General features: G+C 39.4%; 1 protein-coding gene and 1 long non-coding RNA gene across 2 annotated transcripts in view; one reads left to right on the top strand and one right to left on the bottom strand.

Annotated features, from left to right (window-relative positions):
* Positions 1-2729, bottom strand: part of dsc2l (desmocollin 2 like) — a 38348-nt gene extending 35619 nt beyond the window's left edge. Inside the window, exon 1 of the mRNA XM_063002186.1 lies at positions 2536-2729. Within this exon, the coding sequence (XP_062858256.1) occupies positions 2536-2577 (42 nt within the window). The 5' untranslated portion in view covers positions 2578-2729. The remainder of the gene's footprint in view (positions 1-2535) is intronic.
* LOC134320665 (uncharacterized) lies at positions 2216-25608 on the top strand. Its single transcript, XR_010013728.1, has 3 exons — positions 2216-2280; positions 2385-2478; positions 25376-25608. It is a non-coding gene; the product is annotated as an uncharacterized LOC134320665 (long non-coding RNA).
* The last annotated feature ends 1035 nt before the right edge of the window (positions 25609-26643 follow it).

Below are 26643 nucleotides of genomic sequence, written 5' to 3'. Positions count from 1 at the left end.
GTTGTGTACTACATGTGACAAAAGTGTCTTCTATTCTGGGCTGTGGGGTACGGTGGCAGGATGGAAGCCTTTTCTTACAAAGAAAAACATCCAAGCCTTGCTACATTTCACAAAAACCTATATCGAGTCGACCAAAAGCACGTTGAATTTTTTAAACATAATTCCATGAGGTATGTTTGGCACAAAAACATTGCATATCAGCAAATGTACACCATGCACACAGTGAAGCATGGTGGTGGGAGCTTTATGCTTAGGGTCTGACTTTATTTGACTGGAATTGAGGCTTTAGTCATGAGGGAGGGAATTATGAACCATTTTTGGCACAAAACCTGGCACAAAACCTAAAAAATTTCAGGAGGAATTTCACCTTTCAGCATGACAATAACCCAAAGTATACATTTAAATCAACAAAAAAATGGCTTTACCAGAAGAGTATCAAAGTTTTTAAGTAGCCCAGCTAGAGCCCAGACTTAAATCCAATTGAAAATCAGTGGGGTGACCTGAAGAGGGGTGTGCACAGGAGATGCCCTCACAATCTGACAGATTTGAAGCACATATGCAAGGAAGAGTGGGCAAAGACTGCCAAGATACACCACGCTGATAGACTCCTACAGAAAAAGAATGAATGCCATCATAAAATCAAAAGGTGCTTCAGCAGGATATTAGTTTAAAGGTGTAAACGTTGTGAACGGATTCATCTACAATACAAAAACCTGGCATTGTAACAGGGGTGTGTAGACATTTTATATTCACTGTACAAAGGTTAGCCACACCCTTTTTAATAATGGCATTGCACTGGATTACATTAAAAGATTCTCTTTCTACCGCATGTTCAATTTGAAAAATTGACTTTTTGGGTTCAAACTTCCGTACCCTAATTATGCCAATGTGTTTTTAGGTTTAATGACATGACAGTAAATGTACAGGTCTGTTTTACACGATAATCTGAGTGTAGTATGTATGTAACACTAAGTACGCACAGTGTCGCACAGTGTAACATATCAAAGATGTATTAAAATAATCTCATCAGATCATTACCTTGATACACTATACTGGACCACTGAAATAGTACAGTGTAAACATGGTTTTAAACAGGCAACTGGATAATGCCTGAGCATCCGGGAAAAGCTCTAGTCCTTTATATGTAAATGTATAGGTGTACATGTACACTTTTTATATCCACTGTAGGTAAATTATTCGGATTTTCAATCTGCTTAATATAAAAGCTATGTATGACAAATGACAAAGCATTGCAAAACAGGAGAGTTCATTCATAGAAAATTATAAATAAGACATGGTTAGATTTTTGAAAATTAGACACCAGGCAAAACCTTGCTATATAATTTACTACTTTGTACATATACAGAAAATATGGTGATATGGATATATGAAGTTTAGGTGTATTTTGTGCCTATGGATTTGTGGTATTCATTGGAGATGTGTATATAGAATCTTAACAGATGTTTGACTGTGTATTCTAGGGTCCAATTATTCTATTTCAGGATTCCTTCTGCTTGCCGCTCATTGAACTGTCTTTTAATTAAATATTTAATTAAGTGTTTTACTCAGGTCTGTCACAAACATTTACCTGATCAATATAACAAGAACATACACAATACTGATTAGATTCCATAATAATACTGTAATGTGTTTAACACCTCTATGGTATAATTCCCAAGATCCATTGCTGTCTTATCACACACATACAATCCCAATTCAGTACCAGAAACAAACATTTGTTAAACCATTAGGACCACTGACTAAATTGATATTTTGAACCATTATAAGAGCACCAGTACACAAAACCTGTCGAACCATTAGAACACTATGTTGTTGTGTACACTGTACAGCTTTAACTACAACCAAAACCATTAAAACACGCCAGAAATGAACAAATGAACAAATGAACAATTGACAAACCATTTTGACAATTTACGATGTGGTATAAAGTTATAAAGGTATAAAATTATTAAATAAACAACGTTTGTTAAACAACTGGAGCGATTTACATTGTGATATCGATCTGTGTGGATTTAAAGGTAAATACCACAGCAAGCCGTTACGGAAACACGATAAATGAACACTTGTTAAAGAGTTCAAACCATTGATATTCTGAAAACTGTAACAGAAACATTCAAAAACCATAATAAACCATTAAAATCCCACCATAACCAGTAGCAAAAAGTGAAGATAAATTCAGCAGTGTAAGAGTTAACAAAAACTTGAAGGGAATTTTGTTGTGTGGCTAGCGAGCCGCCACATTCCTAAACTGACCAAAATGTAAGTTTATATTCTCTTCAATTGAATTATTCTTTTAAAATACTTTAATATTGTTTACTAAACAGGTTCTGACAAAACTCTACACATTGTGTTTATTTTTAAAGGACAGCAACAAGTATCGGTCGTCGTCAGGTAGAATTAGCGTTAACAGGATGTCTGGACATTATAGCCAGTACCGCAAGCAACAGGACACAGACGGTAAAGGAAAGCAGACATTTTCAGGGAAAAATACATAAATAAAGAAATAAAACTTACCAAAAGCAGAAAGCCGGCGGAGAAAATAGCGTCCGCGGACATGTTGAACACTAAGCTAAGAGCCAGAAAGAATGGCGCAGGGCATTAAGGTAAATGGTTAACTTCGGCGGCTAGATTACAGAGGGTGTGTGTGGAGGGAGGAACAGCTTTTCCCTTCTCAATGCAGGGCGGTGGCTCCGGAACAGCGTATTACACCGCTGCTGTAACCCCCTACTGAACGTTTAGTACACCGGGTATAAATACATATCATACACCCCCATTCTCAGTACATCCACCTGAAAATGAAGAGCTGTGTTTAAGTTGGACACAGAGATGGCAGAAGCAAAGTTTTTAAAAGTATCTCCAAATGGGTCATTTTAAACCATTACAATAATCTGTAGACATATAACTAGGTTAGTGTTATCATCATTATTAATATTACTACCACTACCACTAGTAGTAGTACTAATATACTACTATGTTTAATTAGCTCCAGATCTCTGGAGTCAAATAAATTCTTAATGCTGTTACCCAAGCAACACCTGGTCCTATTGTTTAGATGCCAATTAAAACTCATAATTTGTGTCTCAAATGGGTAGTATGGTATCTCAATTAAACCATTACAACGATGTGGCCTATAACTAGGTTATAGTCATGCCAATTAAAACAACTGGAGAACCAAATGTAGCAAACGTGTGTGGAGGGAGGAACAGCTTTTCCCTTTTCAATGCAGGGCGGTGGCTCCGGAACGACGTATTACACCGCTGCTGTAACCCCCTACTGAACGTGTAGTACACCGGGTATAAATACATACATACACCCTCACACTGAGTACATCCACCTGAAAATGAAGAGCTGTGTTTAAGTTGGACACAGAGATGGCAGAAGCAAAGTTTTTAAAAGTATCTCCAAATGGGTCATTTTAAACCATTACAATAATCTGTACAAATACACCTAGGTTAGTGTTATCATCATTATTATTATTACAACCACTACTACTAGTAGTAGTACTAATGTAGTACTATGTTTAATTAGCTCCAGATCTCTGGAGTCAAATTAATTCTTAATGCTGTTACCCAAGCAACACCTGGTCCCTTCTCAATACAGGGTGGTGGCTCCAGGAATGACGTATTACACCGCTGCTGTAACCCCCTACTAAACGTGTAGTACACCGGGTACAAATACTTACCAAACATCATCACACCAAATACATCCACCTGAGGAGCAGGTCTTCAGAATTCTGTCTGAAAATGAAGAGCTGTGTTTAAGTTGGACACAGAGATGGCAGAAGCAAAGTTTTTTAAAGTATTTTCAAATGGGTCCTTTTAAACCATTACAATAATCTGTAGACATATAACTAGGTTAATGTTATCATCATTATTATTATTACTACCACTACTACTAGTACTAGTACTAATGTACTGCTATGTTTAATTAGCTCCTAATCTCTGGAGTCAAATTAATTCTTAACACCTGGTCCTGTTGTTTAGATGCCAATTAAAAATCATCATTTGTGTCTCAAAATGGGTAGTATGGTATCTCAAAATGGGTAATCTTATAGTCATGCCAATTAAAACAAATGGAGAACCAAATGTAGCACTAAAACAACAAATAAACTAACAGGTAGGAAATTACATTGTATCATTTTTTTTATTAAACATAAGGTTTCCAAGGTCATGATGTCCTTTGATTGTGTATTAATACATATTAATATATAGTAGGAAAGAATTAACAGATATATTATTAGAAACAAAACATTGATGGAGCAAGAACGTTTAGTAACTACTGACATTTAAATATGTTAGTGTTACAAAAATAATCAATGTAAAAATAGTAATACTTCACATTTTGTGCGAACAGCAACTGGTTTTATTTTAAACTATGCAATTACATGCAATGGACACAGAGATGGCAGAAGTACATGTTTTTAAAACTATCTCCAAATAGGTCATTTAAACCATTACAATAATTAGTAGAAATATAACTAGGTTAGTGTTTATCCGCTGTTCAGAAACAGCATCCACATATTACTATACTAGTATGTTTAATTAGCTCCAATTTTTGGGAGTCAAATGAATTTCTAATGCTGTCAGACAAGCTCCCGGTCCTATTGTTTAGCTGGCAATTAAACTTGATCTGAATGCCATGATGGTTCGGTGGGTAGCACTGCTGCTTCACAGTAAGAAGGTCCTGGGTTCGATTCCAAGGTGGAGTTCTTGACCGTATCTTAAATGTTCTTTACCGTATCTGTGTGTCTGGTGACCTGTCCTGAGTGTTTCGAACCAGTTAACCTGATTGACACTGAAAGAACATGCAAACTGGTGCCCAGTAGAATTTTTTACATTTTAATAATTTATTTTTCAATTAATAGTAGACATAATAATAACAATAATAATAATAAATATAGATTATATACTGAAGGTACATGTATTTAACAACTTTTGTTTATCTTATTTAATACTGTTGCAGTGTGTACATTCTATTCTGATTTACATACTTAATGTCTTTGAGATGAAAAATAAAAAACATATGCATTAAGACAAAAAAACTATTTTGGGAGAAGAACATTCAGTAACTGATAAAATATAAACATGTAATTGTTGCAGAAAAATCAATCAATGTAAAAAAATACATGAAAAAGGCAACTGATTTTATTTTAAAATATGCAAATTCATGCAATAAGAAGCTATCATGATATTTCTTAATTGACATGCTTTTTATAGGCTGGGCACTTCTGAAAAGATTAACTTGTTTTTACTGTGATTCACATAAGTCCCAAAGCCGATAGATTTGTATGCCTTTTTAAACTGATATACTTTAATAACCTTTTTTGTATCCTTTTACTTTTGACTGTGGCTTAGTGTGCTGCTTGCAGAGACCTTTCAGCCCACTTCACATTTTTTGTTTACGTTTATCATGGCTGCAGTAATAAAACCTGGATGTGTCTAGTATAATTAAAGCTACTTATCAATGAGCTTGGTTAAATGATTGACTTACTGACTAAAGGTGGACAATTACCTTTTCACTTAGAGCCAGTTGGTGTTGGTCTTTTTTTAAGATGAAATAAAATGTATTAAAGTTGTTAAAACTGTAATAAAATCTAAAACTCTAGGACAATTAATTGCGTTGCAAAAATAAAAGACATGAGGAAAAAGCAAGAGGCTTCACAATGTGTTTTGTTGTTATACAAAATAATAAAGAGCATTTTTATACTTTTCTAAAACTGTTGCATTTTTTTAAAAAGAAACTGCACCATGAACTTCATGCCAAGTATCTTTGAGGAAATATTCTTTTTTCCCATACAACATACTGAAGTACACACCGCACATGGGTGGGGTTTTGTACAAGAGTAATACAAGTGCCAATTCAACACAACTTGTGAATTATGACTTGCAGCCACAGACAGCAGGAATCATTTACATAAGCAGTTAGTTTATTGCTGTAACTCTCTACAGTATTAGAATAACGGCAGCTTAAAGGAATACCAGTGCTACATGTCTGTGAGTGCTACAAGTTTTACATGTTTTCACTTTCTGAGAAAGGACTGGAAGACCTTTGTCTAACACCCACGTAAAATAAAAGAGTCATTTTAGTTGTACAATGTACCTTGTTTTGCCAGAAACTGCTACTTTAGCTGAGAGTCATTTTAAGCTATGTATTACTAGTGTTGATGATGTAATAAAATTAACCTATAAATCCACCTTTGAAACATCTGGCTATTGGACGTCCTATAGGGTCCTATGCTAATGTTTTCTAATTAAAATCATAGTATGGAATATTTCATGTCTTAATAAAGCAACAAAACTATAAAGGCAATGCCAAAATTGCAATATCCACAGATCAGCCATAACATTAAAACCCCCTCCTTGTTTCTACACTGACTGTCCACTTTATCAGCTTCACTTACCATATAGGAGTACGTTATAGTTCTACAATTACTGACTGTAGTCCATCTGTTTCTCTGCATGCTTTGTTAGCCCCCTTTCATGCTGTTCTTCAATGGTCAGGACTCTCCCACTACTACAGATCAGGACCAATACTGTGCATTTTTCAAGGGATGAAATCTACCAGGATGGGGGGGGGGGTGGATCATTTCTGCCATTCTTAAACATTCCTGCCATATCAACAACTGATAGGAACACTAACAGATCATAACATTATGCAAAGCTAGTGAGTGGAATGTGTTTGTGTGCATGTCTTCCCAAAATACACTGATCAGCCATAACATTAAAACCACCTCCGTGTTTGTACATTCACAGTCCATTTTATCAGCTCCACTTACCATATAGGAGCACTTTGTAGTTCTACAATTACTGACTGTATTACTGTGATGACTGTAGTCCATCTGTTTCTCTACATATCTTTTTAACCTGCTTTTACCCTGTTCTTCAATGGTCAGGACCACCACAGAGCAGGTATTATTTAGGTGGTGGATCATTCTCAGCACTGCAGTGACAATGACATGGTGGTGGTGTAATGGTGGCGCTGCTGGAGTTTTTAAATACCGTGTCCACTCACTGTCCACTCTATTACACACTCCTACCTTGTTGGTCCATCTTGTAGATGTAAAGTCAGAGACGATCGCTCATCTTCTGCTGCTGTTTGAGTTGGTCATCTTCTAGACCTTCAGCAGTGGTCACAGGACGCTGCCCACAGGGCGCTGTTGGCTGGATATTTGGACTATTGACTATGGACTATTCTCAGTCCAGCAGTGACAGTGAGATGTTTAAAAACCCCATCAGCATTGCTGTCTTATAGACTCATACCAGCACAACACACACTAACACACCACCACCATGTCAGTGTCACTGTAGTGCTGAGAATTATCCACCACCCAAATAATACCTGCTCTGTTGTGGTCCTGTGGGGGTTCTGACCATTGAAGAACAGCATGAAAGCATGTTATGTTCCATACATGCCTGTTTACTTTTAGATACACATTCCAAACCTAGTAACTGTGTTGTTGTTTTGTTGTCGTAGCTCTTATGCATCATACATGCTGTATATTTTGGTCAAAGTGTCTTTTAAACTTGTAAAGAAACTGGGCCAGTTAAGGCTTAACATGATACTGAAGATCACGAAACGTAAAAAAATAAATTCACCAATATAAAGTTAAGATTATAAGACTGAAGATATATATGAAAATTTGTGTAAAGATCTGAATTAATTAGGTGTTAAAATAAAAAATAGAGTATAGTTCTATTTCAATCTTAACATTTTATTATTTTATTTGTCTTTAGATATGTTCTAAAAATTATTTTACAAATAAAGAAATAAATGTATTCATATTATTCATAATAATAAAAATATACATATTTTATTAGCCATTAATCATGTTTACAATTATTGTTATTATTATGTTTTTAATAGTTTTATTATTAATAATAATTTTATAATTTATTTTATTCATTTATTATTGTACTTGACAGATGTTCTGTCTTGTCCTGTGGGTGTGTGGGTGTTATTAATCATCACTGAGTCGAGTTTGAATTTAAAATAGTACAATAGGTATTCAATTTTATAGGGGGGGGTGGCACGGTGGCTAAGTGGGTAGCACTGTCGCCTCACAGCAAGAAGGACTTTTGAGCCTGCCTTTGAGCCCAGAGAAGTCGATGCCGCTTCTGGACATGGTTAACGTAAGTCTTCTTTTTTGCACAGTAAAGCTTTAAGTGCCATTTGAATATGTAACTCAGTATTGTAGTGCTTGACAAAGGTTTGCCAAAGTAATCCCTCACTCATGTGATTATATCAGCTATTGTCGAGTGGCGGTTCTTGATGCAGTGCCATTTGATAGATTGAAGATCACGGGCATTCAGCTTAAGATTGCGCTTCTGGCCTTTACATACTGAAATTCCTCTTGATTCCTTGAATGGTTTAATGATATTATGCACTGTAGAGGGAGAAATATGCAAATCCCTTCCAATCTTTCTTTGAGCTACATTGTTTTTAAACATTTCAATCATTTTCTCACACATTTGTTGACAAACTGGAGATTTTCTGATCATCTTTACTCATCAAAGACTGAATGTGTTGCAGACCTGAAATGCAGGAATGGATGTTTATTAACAAATGAAATGAAGTTGAGCAGATAAAACATGAAATATCTCAGGTTCATCCTGTCTGCAATCAAATAAAAATCAAAATAAATGTAAGGAACGTTGCATTTTTATTTTACTTGCATTTTCCATACTGTCCCAACTTGTTGGGGTTTTGGGGTTGTATATTTTCTTACTTTCATACTTTTTTATTTCAGGACCTGCAGTCCTTGACACTCAATTACACTAAATTAAAATAACCAATTCAGTGACTTATTAGTGTTTGATTAAAAAGAATACCCCACAAAATAAGAGTAAAATAGAGTTACACATGTGATGTAATCATTATTCCTATAATAAAAAGCTGATAAGAATAAATATGACCTAACAGTGTTTACAGAAGCGTGCAAGGTGGAGGAAGGAAGGTGTTAGCATGGTGGGAATGTGACACAGAGTTGTGCTCGGTTAGTCTGATGGAATGAGATTTGAATGTGAAGCTGAGGAATTTGGGATGTCAGTGTGAGTATCACTAAGGCTTCTGTGCAGAGCTTAAGGGATTAAAGAACAATTAACTGAAAAATTGCTAAAGACAAAAAAGTAGAAAGTAGCAGAGACAAAAAACAATGTGTCATAATTTTTTGCAAGTAAGGGAGGGGAAGTAAATTAACGTTAAATACATTATTAATTAGGTCACTAATAATGGTTTTATTATTTTTGTTTGTGTAGGATTACTATGAGTCAATGAGTTTAAGGATGATTATTGAAATCAAGATAGTTAGATAGATACATCTTTGGAAGGTATATAGATATAGAGTATATATATATATATATACACCGATCAACCAATAACATTAAAACCACCTCCTTGTTTATACACTCACTGTCCATTTTATCAGCTCCACTTACCATATACAAGCACTTTGTAGTTCTACAATTACCGTCTGTAGTCCATCTGTTTCTCTACATACTTTTTTAGCCTGCTTTCACCCTGTTCTTCAATGGTCAGGACCTCCACAAAGCAGGTATTATTTAGGTGGTGGATCATTCTCAGCACTGCAGTGACACTGACATTGTGGTGGTGTGTTAGTGTGTGTTGTGCTGGTATGAGTGGATCAGACACAGCAGCGCTGCTGGAGTTTTTAAATTTCGTGTCCACTCACTGTCCACTATATTAGACACTCCTAACTAGTTGGTCCACCTTGTAGATGTTAAGTCAGAGATGATCACTCATCTATTGCTGCTGTTTGAGTTGATCATCTGCTAGACCTTCAGCAGTGGTCACAGGATGCTGCCCACGGGGCGCTAATTTTGGTTAATGGACTATTCTCAGTCCAGCACTGACAGTGAGGTGTTTGGAAAAAAAAAAAAAAAATATATATATATATATATATATATATATATATATATATACACAAAGATTTATTTATTTTTTACAATGTTAATGTCATGTGTTACACACTTTGGTTACATTCATGACAGAAACGGTAGTTACTGGTTACACAAGATTCATCAGTTCACAAGTTTAATGTCAACCACAGTCATGGACAATTTTGTATCTCCAGTTCACCTCACTTGCATGTCTTTGGACTGTGGCAGGAAACTGGAGCTCCTGGGAAACCCACGCAGACAAAGGGAGAACATGCAAAGTCCACACAGAAAGCCGGGTTCATCTGGGAAATAAACCCAGACCGCTCCACCTGGGAATCAAACCCAGGTCCTTCTTGCTGTGAGGCGACAGTGCTACCCACTGAGCCACTGTGCCGCCCACGTAGAAAGATAGAATTTGCATGACAGTAATGCAGCCAGACAAAGCAAATGCATTTCCTGACAGTCTGTACAAGATTTCTGAGGGCAAAGGCTTTACTTTAGGATTTAGCAAATCGTAACACTATGATTTGAACACTATTTAATGAAGTAAAGCAGATATTTCTATCCTGATGTAATTAGATTAGCATCTTAGCAGCTTTTTAGAAGCAGGAATATGCTATTTGGACAGACATAATGGGGAGACGAAGGTGAACCTAGACAATAACCCACTGCCAAAGCAGCACTAGAGTGGTTTAAAATAAAGACAGTCTAAGTGTAAGTGCCCAGTGTCCCAATATTTACTCTTGTTAAACAGTTTTAGTGAGACATTAAATTGCTTTACACCAATGCCCCCTTATTAACCTGACTGAACTTATAACAAATAAAATAATATTATAAAAAGAACAACATTTTGTTTGATGTCTGTCATCTGACATGCTGAGTCTTCATTAGGGGATAACAACAACCAAATGACATTAACTAATCAGTCAGTTGAAGTGATAGGTTTACACTAGTTTGTAGCCTAGTGGTTAAGGTACTGGACTAGTAATTGAAAGGTTGCTGGTTTAAGCTCTACCAATGCCAGGTTGTCACTGTCGGGCCCTTGAGCAAGGCCCTTAACCCTCAGTTGCTTAGATTGTATATTATCACAGAACTGTAAGTCGCTTTGAATAAAAGCGTCTACTAAATGCCGAAAATGTCAATCACTCACTCACTTTCTTAACCGCTTATCCAATCACGGTCGCAGGGGGGTGCTGGAGCCTTTCCCAGCTTTTCAATGGGTGCAAGGCACACAGTAACACCCTGGACAGGGCGCCAGTCCATTGCAGTGTAGACACACACACACACACACACACACACACCCATTCACCTATAGGGCAATTCAGTGTCTCCAATTAACCTCCAATTAACCTGACTGCATGTTTATGGACTGTGGGAGGAAACTGAAGCTCCCGCAGGAAACCCAACCAGACATGGGGAGAACATGCAAACTCCACACAGAAAGGACCCGGATCGAACCCAGGATCTTCTTGCTGTGAGGCGACAGTGTTACCCACTTAGCCACCGTGCCGCCCGCCGAAAATGTAAATGTATGTCATGGCAGTTTTGGGATTTCAGTGGCTTCTGTAACTGAATGACTGGATTGCATACTTCTTTGTCCAAGTTTGGGGACCCCCCACAAATCTGAACACTTTACTTTCACTTTCACTTACAGCAATAGCTTTCGGCCAAGTGGGGGTTGAGGTGTGTCCTGTGCCATCCAGATTTTTTGGTTGCAAGACATGAACACACCATATATGACAATCAATCACAGGGCTTTGACAACCCCACCCTACCAAGGCAAAACTGAATGTGTCTGTTTTGACACCCAGCCTGCTGATAGCACCACTGAGATCCATGAGAGGTGATGGGCCAGCCTAATAGACTACTGTGCTACATGAGTGTAAATCTGAGTTCTGAGTTCTTTTATACGTTAATTGTGAACCTTAAAAATATATGTTCCAAAAAACAACATGCTGTAGTAAAATGATATTTAATTTCAATTATTTGGTCTATTAATGATCTATTGTGTAGTTCATAGGCCTGTGTGTATGTGTGAAAAAATAAGTGTATGAATTAAAAAAAATTGATTTTGTGGTCAAATTGAGACGAATCCCAGATAGTGACAATCATTTTTGTGACGTAATGGGAACACTTTTATTGGCAACTGATGTCAACCACACACTTTTGTTTTTTACTGTCATTTATTTTATTGTAGTTTTTGAAGATGCCGTGTTTAATTGTGGCATGATTTACTGCAGTAAACAGTACTGAAACTCAGGTCTGGGTGTGTCAGCTACACCTGGTTACACCCAAACCCAGGGTGATGGCTGCTTATCACTAGGAGACAATGTGTGTATGTCTGAAATTAAGAGGGTATGTGTGACTTGCGCAACACGGCATGGTGCGTCATAATTACTGCACTGATTGACTTGTTTTCAGTTGGGATCTGTTCTCATGAGTATTAGGTATGTGATGTATTATAATGTACATCATTCAGTACTGAATGAAAGGATCCGGCTTTAATCCTGGCCATGTATGGCCTGGCATGACAATGGAAAACCTATGAAAAACCTATAGATCTCACACACCCATAAAGTCTTTCTCTCTCTCTTTTTCTATATAGAAAGAGTATATACACCGAAAAGCATAACATTATGACCAGTGACAGGTGAAGTGAATAACACTGATTATCTCAAAGACATTTTATCCTCAAAGTTGATGTGTTAGAAGCAGGAAAAATGGGTAAGTGTAAGGATTTGAGCGAGTTTGACAAGGACCACATTGTGATGCCTAGATGACTGGGTAAGAGCATCTCCAAAACTGCAGCTCTGCAGTGGTCAGTATCTATCAAAAGTGGTCCAAGGAAGGAACCGTGGTAAACCGGTGACAGGGTCATGGGATGCCAAGGCTCAGTGATGCACATGGGGAGCGAAAGCTGGCCCGTGTGGTCCGATCCAACAAACGAGCTACTGTAGCTCAGATTGCTGAAGACGTTAATGCTGGTTCTGATAGAAAGATGTCAGAATACACAGTGCATCACTGTTTGTTGCGTATGGGGTAGCATAGCCGGCGACCAGTCAGCTTGCCCATGCTATATATATATATATATATATATATATATATATACTGTATATACAGCAGGGGAAATAAGTATTGAACACATAAACCCGTTTCTCAGTAAATGTATTTCTAATATGAATATTGACATAAAATTTTCACCAGATGTTGGTAACAACCCAAGTAATCCACACATATAAAGCAGTCAAAACAAATAAGTCCAAAAATTAAGTTATGTGTAATAAAGTGAAATGACACAGGGAAAAAGTATTGAACACATGAAGAAAAGGAGGTGCAAAAAGGCATGGAAAGCCAAAACACCAGATGAAATCTGTCAGTATTTAGAAAGCAATCCTGCCCCTGTCAGTGCAAATTAATATCAGCTGGTTTAGTCCTAATTGATGGCCTATAAAAAGGTTTTTCATTACCAAGGTGTCACACAAGAAGAATCTCATGATGGGTAAAAGCAATAAGCTCTCTCAAGACCTTCGCAACCTTATTGTTGCAAAACATACTGATGGTATTGGTTACAGACGTATTTCTAAACTTCTAAATGTTCCAGTGAGCACCATTGGGGCCATTATCCGGAAGTGGAAAGAACATCATTTCACCATTAACCGGCCACGACCAGGTGCTCCTCGCAAGATTTCTGACAGAGGAGTCAAAAGAATAATCAGAAGAGTTGTCCAAGAGCCAAGGACCACTCGCGGAGAGCTTCAGAAAGACCTGGAATTAGCAGGTACAGTTGTTTCAAAGAAAACTATAAGTAATGCACGCTCACCACGCAAGACTCCATTTCTGAAGAAAAAGCATGTTGAAGCTCGTTTAAAGTTTGCTGCACAACATTTGAACAAGCCTATAAAATACTGGGAGAATATAGTCTGGTCAGATGAGACCAAAATTGAACTCTTTGGATGTCATAGCACACACCATGTTTGGAGGAGAAAAGGCCCAGCACATCACACCAAAAACAGTGAAGTTTGGAGGTGGGAACATCATGGTGTGGGGCTGTTTCTCAGCATATGGTGCTGGCAGACTTTATATAATTGAAGAAAGGATGAATGGAGAAATGTACCGAGACATTCTTGATAAGAATCTGCTGCCATCTACCAGGATGCTGAAGATGAAACGAGGGTGGACATTTCAGCAAGACAATGATCCCAAACACACAGCCAAGGAAACTCTCAAGTGGTTTCAGAGAAAGAAAATAAAGCTGCTAGAATGGCCCAGTCAATCACCCGACTTGAATCCAATTGAAAATCTATGGAAAGAACTGAAGATCAGAGTTCAGAGAAGAGGCCCCCGGAACCTTCATGATCTGAAGACAGTTTGTGTGGAAGAATGGGCCAAAATTACACCTGAACAATGCATGCGACTAGTTTCTCCATACAGAAGGCGTCTTGAAGCCGTCATTACCAACAAAGGCTTTTCTACTGAATATTAAATACATTTCAGTAAGCGTGTTCAATACTTTTTCCCTGTGTCATTTCACTTTATTTCACATAACTTAATTTTTGGACTTATTTGTTTTGACTGCTTTATATGTGTGGATTACTTGGGTTGTTACCAACATCTGGTGAAAATTTCATGTCAATAGTCCCATCAGAAATATATTTACTGAGAAAAATGTTGATGCGTTCAATACTTATTTTCCCCGCTGTATATATACTGTATATATATACTATAGTTCTACAATTACTGACTGTAGTCCATCTGTTTCTCTGCATGCTTTGTTAGCCCCCTTTTCATGCTGTTCTTCAATGGTCAGGACTCTCCCAGGACCACTACAGAGCAGGTATTATTTGGGTGGTTGATCATTCTCAGCACTGCAGTGACACTGACATGGTGGTGGTGTGTTAGTGTGTGTTGTGCTGGTATGAGTGGATAAGACAAAGCAGTTTTTAAACACCTCACTGTCACTGCTGGACTGAGAATAGTCCACCAACCAAAAATATCCAGCCAACAGCGCCCCATGGGCAGCGTCCTGTGACCACTGATGAAAGTCTAGAAGATGACCAACTCAAACAACAGCAATAGATGAGTGATCGTCTCTGACTTTACATCTACAAGGTGGACCAACTAGGTAGTAGTGTCTAATAGAGTGTACAATAAGTGGACTCCAGCAGCGCTGCTGTGTCTGATCCACTCATACCAGAACAACACACACTAACACACCACCACCATGTCATTGTCACTGCAGTGCTGAGAATGATCCACCACCTAAATAATACCTACTCTGTGAGGGTCCTGTGGGGGTCTGACCATTAAAGAACAGGGTGAAAGCAGGTAAAAAAAAGGTATGTAGAGAAATAGACTACAGTCAGTAATTGTAGAACTACAAAGTGCTTCAGTATGGTAAGTGGAGCTGATAAAATAGTGAGTGTAGAAACAAGGAGGTGGTTTTAATATTATGGCTGATCAGTATATATACTATACTATATACTACAGTATATATATATGAAATTATTTATGAAAATTATTTATAAGTTTATTACCTAGTGTTGTTAATGAAACTGTGAATTCCACAGATGTTTTGAATGTACAAGGCACAGGAGTTTCAGATGTCCTAAAAGAGACTTTTATTATGGACTTCCCTCTGTGCTTTTGTGCCTTTGAAGCACTGGTGTGTGGTGGTAATTCTAGAGCTGTGACCACAATGCACCTAGTGTTAGTACGTATTCTCTCAGCCCCTCTTCCTGAGCTCAGGTAACTGGGCTTGATCACATGACCATCTGGATCAATGCCCCTATCTGTTTCTCTGCCTTTCACTTTGCTTTCCAGTCTCGTGCCTCGCTGACTGATATGGAACTGGTTACTCCAGACTTAAGTGGTTCTGCTTGACTTGTAACGTTGAGATGATGACTCACAAATGACACACCACTGTTGGTCTGCTTAAAAAAGTAAATCAGATTTCAAGTAAATAAAAAGATGAAATATAATAATGAAATAATAATGAAAGAACAGCTTCAACTCTTCTGGGAAGGATTTCCACAAGGTTTAAGAGTGTGTTTATGGGAATTTTTGACCATTCTTTCAGAAGCGCATTTGTGAGGTTAGACACTGACAGTTGACTGAGGAATATTTAGTAGTGAGGAAATTTCACGACTGGAATGTTGCACAGGTGGCATCCTATCACGGTACCACACTGGAATTCACTGAGCTCCTGAGAGTGACCCATTCTTTCACTAATGTTTGTAGAAGTCTGCATGCTGAGGTGCTTGGTTTTATACACATGTGATCATGGACGTGATTGGAACACCTGAATTTAATGTTTTGGATGGGTGAGTGAATACTTTTGGCAATATCGTGTATATTCAAACCCTGGATCCACCTCTGTGCCCTGCTTCCGTCATACTTAAAAAAAAAATGGTAACAAATATTTTTAGATGGAGACAGCAAGGCTAGTGTTAGCAAGCAAGTTATGTTTGGAATGTTCTTATTCCGGTACGGAGAAAGAACAAGGAACATACTAACAAACCCACTTAACCTTTCCACTAAACTGGAAGGTGCATACAGTACATATAGATCTACGGTGATAGTATGTGTTAGTACATTAGTATGTGTTCTTCAGTGTTACATTTACATTTTCAGCATTTAGCAGACGCTTTTATCCAAAGCGACTTACACAATGAGCTATTGAGGGTTAAGGGCCTTGCTCAGGGACCCAACAGTGGCAACTTGGTGGTGGCGGGGCTTGAACCGGCAACCTTCTGTTCACTAGTCTAGTACCTTAACCACTGAGCAATCACTGCCCCACGTGTTATACTACAAATGAGTATTTGGTCCAAAAAAAGTTTGAGAAGCACTGTACTGAGGTTGGGTGGCACGTTGGCTCGGAGGGTAGCACTGTCCCCTCACAGCAAGAAGGTCCTGGGTTCGATCCCCAGGCGGGGCAGTCCAGGTCCTTTCTGTGTGGACTTTGCATGTTCTCCCTGTGTCTGCGTGAGGAGCTCCGGTTTCCTCCCACAGTCCAAAAACATGCAGTCAGGTTAATTGGACACACTGAATAGGTGCCCTATAGGTGAATGGGTGTGTGTGTGTGTGTGTGTGTGTGTGTGTGTGTGTGTGTGTGTGTGTGTCTGCTCTGCGATGGACTAGCGCCCCGTCCAGGGTGTTACTGTGTGCCTTGCGCCCATTGAAAAGCTGATACAGGCTCCAGCATACACGCAACCCTAAGTGGATAACGGTTAAGAGAGTGAGTGAGTGAGTGAGCGAGCAAGTGAGCGAGTGTACTGGGGTTATGTGTGCACACACTGAACACAAACATATTGTGCAAAAATTCTGGGTGTGGCAGTACTGAGCCTACTGAGTCTATGAATCTATGTAAACATGCATAAGGGCGTGAGAGTGAGAGAGAACATGAACAGGTGTGATCACTGACTGGCATCGCTTCCAGGTATATGACAAATATCACATCACATTAAACACTCACTCTTGCAAAAACGCATTTTCTTCTTATTTATGTGACACACAGTCTGAAAAGTGTTCTCAAAGTTTAGTTACTGATTCGCTGCCAAGTTCTTGTCGCCAGTATGCCTCCTGACCCAGACGTACTACCCCCTTTTGGTTCTCCTGGGCTTGTCAGAACATAGTTTTAATTACAGATGCCGAATTCCTACCATGTTTATGGAGTAGAAATAACAAAACTAAATATATCTTACACATTCGAGTAATAGTTTCACCACTGTTTCAAGTTTCGTCCATTCTGAGATAATGACTGACACTGTGGTTCTGTGGAGTTTTGTTGCTTTTTTAGTCAGCTTAACTTTGACACCAATCAACCATAACATTAAAACCACCTCCTTGTTTCTACACTCACTGTCCATTTTATCAGCTCCACTTACCATACAGAAGCACTTTGTAGTTCTACAATTACTGACTGTAGTCCATCTGTTTCTCTGCATGCTTTGTTAGCCTTATTTCACCCTGTTCTTGAATGGTCAGGACTCTCCCAGGACCACTACAGATCAGGTATTATTTGGGTGGTGGGTCAATCTCAGCACTGCAGTGACACTGACTTGGTGGTGGTGTGTTAGTGTGTGTTGTGCTTGTATGAGTGGATCAGACACAGCAGCACTGATGGAGTTTTTAAACACCTCACTGTCACTGCTGGACTGATAATACTCCACCAACCAAAAATATATCCAGCCAACAGCGCCCCATGGGCAGCGTCCTGTGACCACTGATGAAGGTCTAGAAGATGACCAACTCAAACAGCAGCAATAGATGAGCGATCGTTTCTGACCAACTAGGTAGGAGTTTCTAATATAGTGGACAGTGAGTGGACACGCTATTTAAAAACTCCAGCAGCGCTGCTGTGTCTGATCCACTCATACCAGCACAACAAACACTAACACACCACCACCATGTCAGTGTCACTGCTGTGCTGATAATGATCCACCACCTAAATAATACCTGCTCTGTGGTGGTACTGTGGGGGTCCTGACCATTAAAGAACAGGGTGAAAGCAGGCTAAAAAAGTATGTAGAGAAACAGATGGACTACAGTCAGTAATTGTAGAACTACAAAGTGCTTGTATATGGTAAGTGGAGCTGATAAAATGGACAGTGAGTGTAGAAACAAGGAGGTGGTTTTAATGTTATGGCTGATCGGTGTAGATATCTATTCTAGCTACCAGACTGGCAAAAATGAAGGTCATTTAAGGGCATTGAATGTAGGTTTACAGTTTTTATTGTTTACTTTGTAAAACAGAACTATTTGACTCTCTCACACTTATTCACTCTCACTTTTTGTCTCACGTGTTCTCTCTCTCTCACTCTGATTGTCCATCTGTTATCACCCTGCTCAGGTTTCTCTCACAGTGGTTGCTATGGAGAGCTGCATTTGTTTTGTATTGAATGCTGACACACACACACCCACACACACTGTGTGACAGAGAAAAATGTGGACGAGTGAAAGTGTAGGTGTGTACAGGAAGAGGTGTGTATAGAGAAAGATTGAACTTTTTCTGTATTATAAATGTTATTAAATATTATTCAGTGTTATGAAGTGACTGTCAACATAACATTGACAGGCATAACATTGTGACCACTGAGAGGTAAAGCGAATAACACTGATTATCTCTTCATCACGGCACCTGTTAGTGGGTGGGATATATTAAGCAGCAAGTGAACATTTTAACCTCAAAGTTGATGTGTTAGAAGCAGGAAAAATGGGCAAGCGTAAGGATTTGAGCGAGCGAGGGCCAAATTGTGATGGCTAGACGACTGGGTCAGAGCATTTCCAAAACTGCAGTTCTTGTGTGGTGTTCCCAGTTTTCAGAGGTCAGTATCTATCAAAAGTTTTCTAAGGAAGGAACAGTGATAAACTGGCGAAAGGATCATGGGCAGTGAAGGCTCATTGATCCTCATTGGTCCTGCCATCCATGTGGATGTGACTTTGACACGTATCACCTACCTAAGCATTGTTGCAGACCATGTACACCCTTTCATGGAAACGGTATTCCCTGATAGCAGGATAATGCGCCCTGCCACAGAGCAAAAATGCTTCAGGAATGGTTTGAGGAGCACAACAACGAGTTTGAGGTGTTGACTTTCCCAGACCTCAGTTTAATCGAGCATCTGTGGGATGTGCTGGACAAACACATCCGATCAATGGAGGCCCCACCTCACAACTTACAGAAGTTAAAGGATCTGCTGCTAACATCTTGGTGCCAGATACCACAGCACACCTTCAGGGGTCTAGTGGAGTCCATACCTCAATGGGTCAGGGCTGTTTTGGCAGCAAAAAGGGGGACCAACACAATATTAGGACGGTCATAATGTTATGCCTGATTGGTGTACATTGTTCAATGACATTCGTTTCCTTTTTTTATCTAATTTCATTATTTTGTCATACACTTATTACTTTTATTTGTAATTAGATAAGCTACAAGCGTCTCTGCCACCATCCAGGCAGGTATACACCCTGACCAGGGTAAGGTGATACACACTTGTTTACTTTATCACTTGTACCCAGGAGCAATTTAGAGTAGTCAGTCGTCTTAAAGCTTGTTTTTGGAGGATGGAAAAATGCAGTGAAACCTAGAGTAAACACATGCAGACAGTGAACGAGTTAAGTATCAAACCCAGATTTTTAGGACCCATGTAACTTGCAGCAGCCATTCTGCAGAAGATATACTTTATTTGTCATATATACAGTACATATACAGTACAGATGTACAGTACAATGAAATTCTTTCTTCGCATATCCCAGCATGTTTGGAAGCTGGGGTCAGAGCACAGGGTCAGCCATCATATGGTGCCCCTGGAGCAGACAGGGTTAAGGGCCTTGCTCAAGGACCCAACAGTGGCTGCATAGCAGAGCCTGGATTTGAACCGCCAAATTTCCGGTTGATAGCCCAAAGCTCTACCCACTAGGCTACCACTGTCCCCCATCATATATATATTGTATCATATAGTAAATAATATTACTTAGAGTTATTTTTACACGTTAATTTCTAAATTAATTCCCAATATTAACATGTGGAACCACCATTAGCAACAATAATTGAAACATTTCCTCTGACAGGAGTGGCTCACAGTGTGCTGGACAGATGGCTTTACATTTATCTTAATAATATTCTGGTATACTGTGGAGTTAACTGTTGTTTGCATAACAGCAGTTCCTGTTTGTGCAAAACAAGCCCAAATCATCACCTTTCCACCACAATGCTTGACAGTTGGTATGAGGTTTTGGCGACAAAACAGTGTGTTTATGGCGCCGTACATGATGACAGACGTCTTCAACTTTATTGTTTGGTCAGTATTAATTTTGCAGACCCAAGCTGTGCTGCCTTTTTTTTTTCTAGACACCCTTACTTGGTAGACCTGTAATTAGGGTGGCCACATTCATAGTCACAAAAAGGAGGACATTACACCCCCAAAAGGAGGACGTCATACCAGAAACGGGGGGACATGATACTGCAACACACAGAATGAAACCATAACCTATATAACAGAGTTTTTGACCAATTTAAGCAAGAATTATATAACAAATTGACCACTGACCAAACTGACCACTCAGAACTCTACCTCGTTTTTTCTGAGCATGAGAGCTGACTAATTGACTCAAGTAGAGGTATATGCAGAACAGAGCGAGCGGGCGAAATTCAACCACCCAATCACAGACTAGCATTTAGAGTGCGGACCTTCTGCGATTGGCCAGTGGTGGGCGAGCCAGAAGGTCCGCCCACGATAGGTAGCACTATAAGCAGTCAAATGAGGCTGTTAAACCAATGAAATACAAAGCATTTGTTTTGACATGTACCTGAGCCAATGACAGTTAATATTGATCAAAAGTGTAACCAGTTCACTCCAAAAAGAGGATTTTTAAGTGTCCGTCCTAGCGTTGCATGGGCAGAGGACTGGCAGCTGAAAAACCGGACTGTCCGACCTAAAGCCGGACGGCTGGCCACCCTACCTGTAAGCCATGTGTTATAGCTTTTGGGTTTTTCTTTATATTTCTGAGCATTAACCATTCCCTATATTTCGCCCTTTACCGAAATGTCGTTGCAATCTTTTGGCCAGTACGGCTGGCCTGTGACCAATCAATAATGCAAAGGACGTCTACTGAAGTGTGTCCTCTCTGTAGCTTTTTAGACTGCTTTCGGTAATTAACTGGGATTTCTGTGGCTGGGCGTAAATTCTTTATTGGATGGATAAGTACGGTGGCCAAGAAGTGCAAAACAAATTTACATTTCAGAAAACAAAATTACAAAAAAACAAAAACAAATTTACAACGAAAGCAAAAACAAATTTACAAGTGCTTGGGTACCCAGTGTTTGTAAATTTGTTTTGGCATATGTAAAAGTGTTTCAGCACTTGTAAATTTGTTTTCGGCATATGTAATTTTGTTTTCTAAAATGTAAATTTGTTTTGCACTTCTCGGCCGCACATTTCTGACGGAAAGGGTAGGTACAATAAACCGGAAGTGCGTGTTGCTTACCTGCTGCAATCAAACTGTTTCTCAGCGGTAAAGTGAACGGAGTTTGTGATGGTAACGATAAACAAGGTTTTGTCTACAGTAGTTTGTGGAAATCATTTATTTATCCAGTTGACCCGCTATTGTTTTTCTTGTGGAAAGGTATTAGATAGTTTGTGCAGATGTTTAGACGTGGTGTGTGCATCTCTATCTACCGTCCGCTCTTCTAAACATCTAAGGAATTCCACAAGAACAACAAAAGCGAAATAATGAAAATAATTAACACAAAATGGACAAAACATTGTTCATTAGAGACGGAACATTTGATACCGAGGATTTGAAGCTTGTTTCACTTTTGTAACACTGGACTCAGCTTATATTAAAGCAGCATGTGCGGGACTGATGAAGCTTTGTGCTGTGTTTTATCTCACTCACTATATAAGAGACAATCAAACCAGGGTTACCCACCGTCCTGTAACATACAGAATCCTTCTTTATTTGGAAACTAAACGCCGCGTTCAGTATTGAACTGATACAGGACGCGCTTTGTTCCGTATTTTTATCAATGGGAGACAGTGTGATGTGTATAAAACAGAAGGAAACTGCGGCTACTGTGGGAATTAAGTAGTGTTCACTTTTATTCTTAGTAACGCGGTGTGTGTGTGTGTGGGTAATACACCGCTGTATGAGTAGCACCGTGGGCAGAGTGCGTTGTTTTGCCTAAAATATGGTTCTGACTTATTATTATAAAGAATGAAAATAATAAATGTTAAACACCATAAATAAAAGCTTTGTTCTCATGACTGTGTAAGGTGCCCCCCCTCCCTCCGATACACTGAGTCCAGTGTTACAAAAGTGAAACAAGCTTCAAAGCCTCGGTATCAAATGTCTATAATGAACAATGTTTTGTCCATTTTGTGTTAATTATTTTCATTATTTCGCTTTTGTTGTTCTTGTGGAATTCCTTAGATGTTTAGAAGAGCGGACGGTAGATAGAGATGCACACACCACGTCTAAACATCTGCACAAACTATCTAATACCTTTCCACAAGAAAAACAATAGCGGGTCAACTGGATAAAATGATTTCCACAAACTAGACAAAACCTTGTTTATCGTTACCATCACAAGCTCCGTTCACTTTACCGCTGAGAAACAGTTTGATTGCAGCAGGTAAGCAACACGCACTTCCGGTTTATTGTACCTACCCTTTCCGTCAGAAATGTGCGGCCGAGAAGTGCAAAACAAATTTACAAGGTGACACCAAATTTGCCCCCCTGCAAAAGAAACATACACTACATAACCAAAAGTGTGTAGACACCTGACCATGAGCTTGTTGGACATTCCATTTCTAAAAAGTGACCTTCATATGATCTTTTCAGATATTTCAGCTCTTTTGAGAAGGATTTTCACAAGACTTTGAAGTACGAGGTGTGGACAAAAAGTTTGGTGAATAGTCTGATATCGCGAATGAAACACACGTAACAAGTTCAAGAATGCAAACAGACATCAAAGGACATGTCTGCAAAAAAACATTTTGCGATGCCTATCAACATTTATGATACAATATATTTTTATTTCCGAGGGCCCTCCATTTTAAGGATCCTCTGACTATTAGGGACTTTGACCCCAGGGCCTCTTGGGGGCCCTAGCCATGCTTTTGGGGCCCCTAGCCATGCCTTTGGGCAACTCTTTGCCCAGGGGCCCAGACTATCCTCAATCCGTCCTTGTGTCCAAGGTGTTTTCTTGCCCTGTGCCCAGTCTATCCAGACCAGGATTGGTTAAAGTAGTTAGTGGATGATATGTGGGACTATCTTAGGCACCTACATTTTAGGAACTATGTTTAACGGGCAAGCCGTAGCCTAGTGGCCTAGTGGTTAAGGTACAGGACTCAGTTGCTCAGACTGTATACTGTAACTATAATGTAAGTCGCTTTGGATAAAGGCATCTGCTAAATGCTGAAAATGTAAATGTAAATGTAAATGTCTAGTGACACCTAGCATCCGGTGGGCGTGGCACAGTCATCTGAACCTCTGTTGAAAAGGTGGCGTCAAACAGGAATGGAATGTTAAATTCGGTTTAATATTGGGGAAAAAAGGCAACGGAGACGCACAAAATACTGATGAAAGTGATGAAAGCACCTGCTGACTTTTTTTTCTTTACTCACCTTAAGGAGGTCATGAAGGAATCGTATGTAGATGTCTCAGAGATTCAGACCCATGTGACGGCAACTCTGAAGGCGATTCTAAAAAAAAAGACTTTTACAACAGTTTTTAGAAGCTGTACGTTGTCTGAAGTGTGTTGTGTTTGATGGACATTATTTTGAATGTCAACAAGGTCAAATATTTTCTATGTATATTCTGTTTTGTGGTTTTTATTGTAACATTCACCAAACTTTTCGTCCACACCTCGTATGCCTGTGGTATTCTGTGCCCATTCAATCGAAAGAGCATTTCTATGGCTCAATCAAGAACGCTTTAATTGATGTTCCTCTTCATTTTAAAGCTGTTCAGCAGGGCTGAGGTCAGTTTCTTTAAACCAAGTTTTCTTTGAGTCTTTATAGACCTTGCTTAGTCATGCTGGGACAGGTTTCCCTAAGCTGTTACTGCAAAGTTGGTATTATATAATTTCCTGTATGTAATGATTTATTACACTCTTTTGTGTGTCTGTTGTGGCTAAAACACATGGATTCAATAATTACAAGGGGTGTCCCAACAATTTTGATTGTATAGTATAAGTGGAGGCACTTGAAACCTAAACTGGCACTCAAAAAGTGACAGTCAGGGTGACGTGTTATGGGCTCCCAAGTTTACTTTCTCCATTTGACCACTGGACTGGGAATTAACCAACCGACCCAAGAGCTGGTCGGTCATGGGAGTATAAGGCGATGGACGGACGGACGGACGGGCAGACAGACAGACAGACAGATAGATAGATTTATCCTGAAGGAAATTATCAAAGGAATTGTTTGAGATTTGAGGCAGGATCAACCCTACACCTATATCAAAGGCATCAACGTTCACCACAAAAGGGATGTCAGGATCAGGCAGGCAGAGAACCAGCACTAGGAATAAATAGTGCTATATGTCTTCAAAAGCTTTTTGAAGTCACTGGCTGCGTTTGACAGAGAGCTTTTTGTTCTGTTACAAGCACATTATCCCAGGTAGTTATCAAATAGTGAATATAATAGATTACAGATACAATATTCTACAAATGTGCCTTTATGAAATATGAACATCTTTTAATAATGCTAAGGAAAGAAGTAGACATGATGTCGGATCAGAAACTAGTCCAAATGAGCATTGCGGTGCAACATTACTTCCAAAATACATAGAATAGAATAGAGTCATGTTTAGGTTTGGGTCTGCACTGTTTACTATGTTAGGTAGTCTGATGCCATTATATTAAAAAAGGTTGAACATCTATGATATATTATAAACTACCTTGATTTTATTTTTTATTTTTTTTGCATTTTCTCCCCATTTTCCTCCTGATTCAGCACACTCAATATTGTCTTCAGCTGCTACCAGAGGTACCAGATTGTATTCGAGGAGAGCCCGTCGCTGTACACGTCTCTTCCTAAACATGCACAGCCCCCCTCTTCTCGCCCCTGCACTCTGCACAGGCGTCTCTTCCGCCAATCAGGGTCCTTATACAGCGTATGAAGACCAGTGGCGATTTCTCTAAGACTGCAAGGGAAGCTCAGCTTCCCCTAAAATGTAAAAAATTAAATGGTGAAATATGTACAGTTGTGTTAACATTTCAATGACTACAAATGCGTTAGAACACGTTCATCTCGAAGATGAGTTCGTTCAGAATCAGCTACTTATCACAAATCGACTGTCGATTTTGTTAACTCCCGGAGCGTCATTGCATTTGCCTGTCTCTTCACTTCAATGGGACTGCGTGGAAGGGTTTTTTTCCTTGCTTCAAAACTCGCCGGTCATTGGATAAATGCCACGATTTTGTCCCGCCCCCGGACGCTGAGCGTCTCTGGGGGTGAATGGAGCTGTGGGCGGGTCTGGACGCTGAACTTCTGCAAGATGATTGGAGGATCAGTCGAAAGGCTGAATCCCGTTTTGATTGACAGCTATTTTGAGATCTACACGTCACTTAATCACTGGGAGCTTCAGTCCCATCGCGGATTTTGAGAAAGACAAAAACTGTAACCCATTTCAGGCCATTTTCTTGAAAAGGAACGGAGGGCAGAACTTATGTATAAATAAATTGACAAATTTTATGATGTAAGCCGACAATGAGCTTCCCCTCTTTGAAAGACCAGCAGCCGCCACTGATGAAGACCCACCCGCCCACACATAGTCCGGCCCCCACCCTGCAGATACAGTGGCCAATTAGTATCTGCTGCAGGCACTGCCAATTATGTCCGCTAGATGGCACCCAGCCGGCCGGTGGACAACCGAGTTTCGAACTGTGGAGTTACTGTGGAATATCCAGCTGTGCCACCTGGGCGCCAACTACCTTTATTTTAAACCAATCTTTACTTCATGTCTTTATAGATCTACAGTCATGCTGGAACATAACGACCCCCTTAAAACTATAATTTTACTTTTTATTTATATGATTGATTTATTGGTCCTGGGTTCGATCCCCAGGTGGGGCGGTCCGGGTCCTTTCTGTGCGGAGTTTGCATGTTCTCCCTGTGTCTGCGTGGGTTTCCTCCGGGTGCTCCAGTTTCCTTCCACAGTCCAAAAGCATGCCACCAGGTTAATTGGAAACACTGAATTGTCCTACAAACCAGTGCATTGT

The sequence above is a fragment of the Trichomycterus rosablanca genome, chromosome 9, assembly GCF_030014385.1.
Source record: "Trichomycterus rosablanca isolate fTriRos1 chromosome 9, fTriRos1.hap1, whole genome shotgun sequence".
NCBI lineage: Eukaryota > Metazoa > Chordata > Actinopteri > Siluriformes > Trichomycteridae > Trichomycterus > Trichomycterus rosablanca.
The sequence above is the reverse complement of the archived record's forward strand: the minus strand, read 5'-3'. Positions and strand labels throughout refer to the sequence as shown.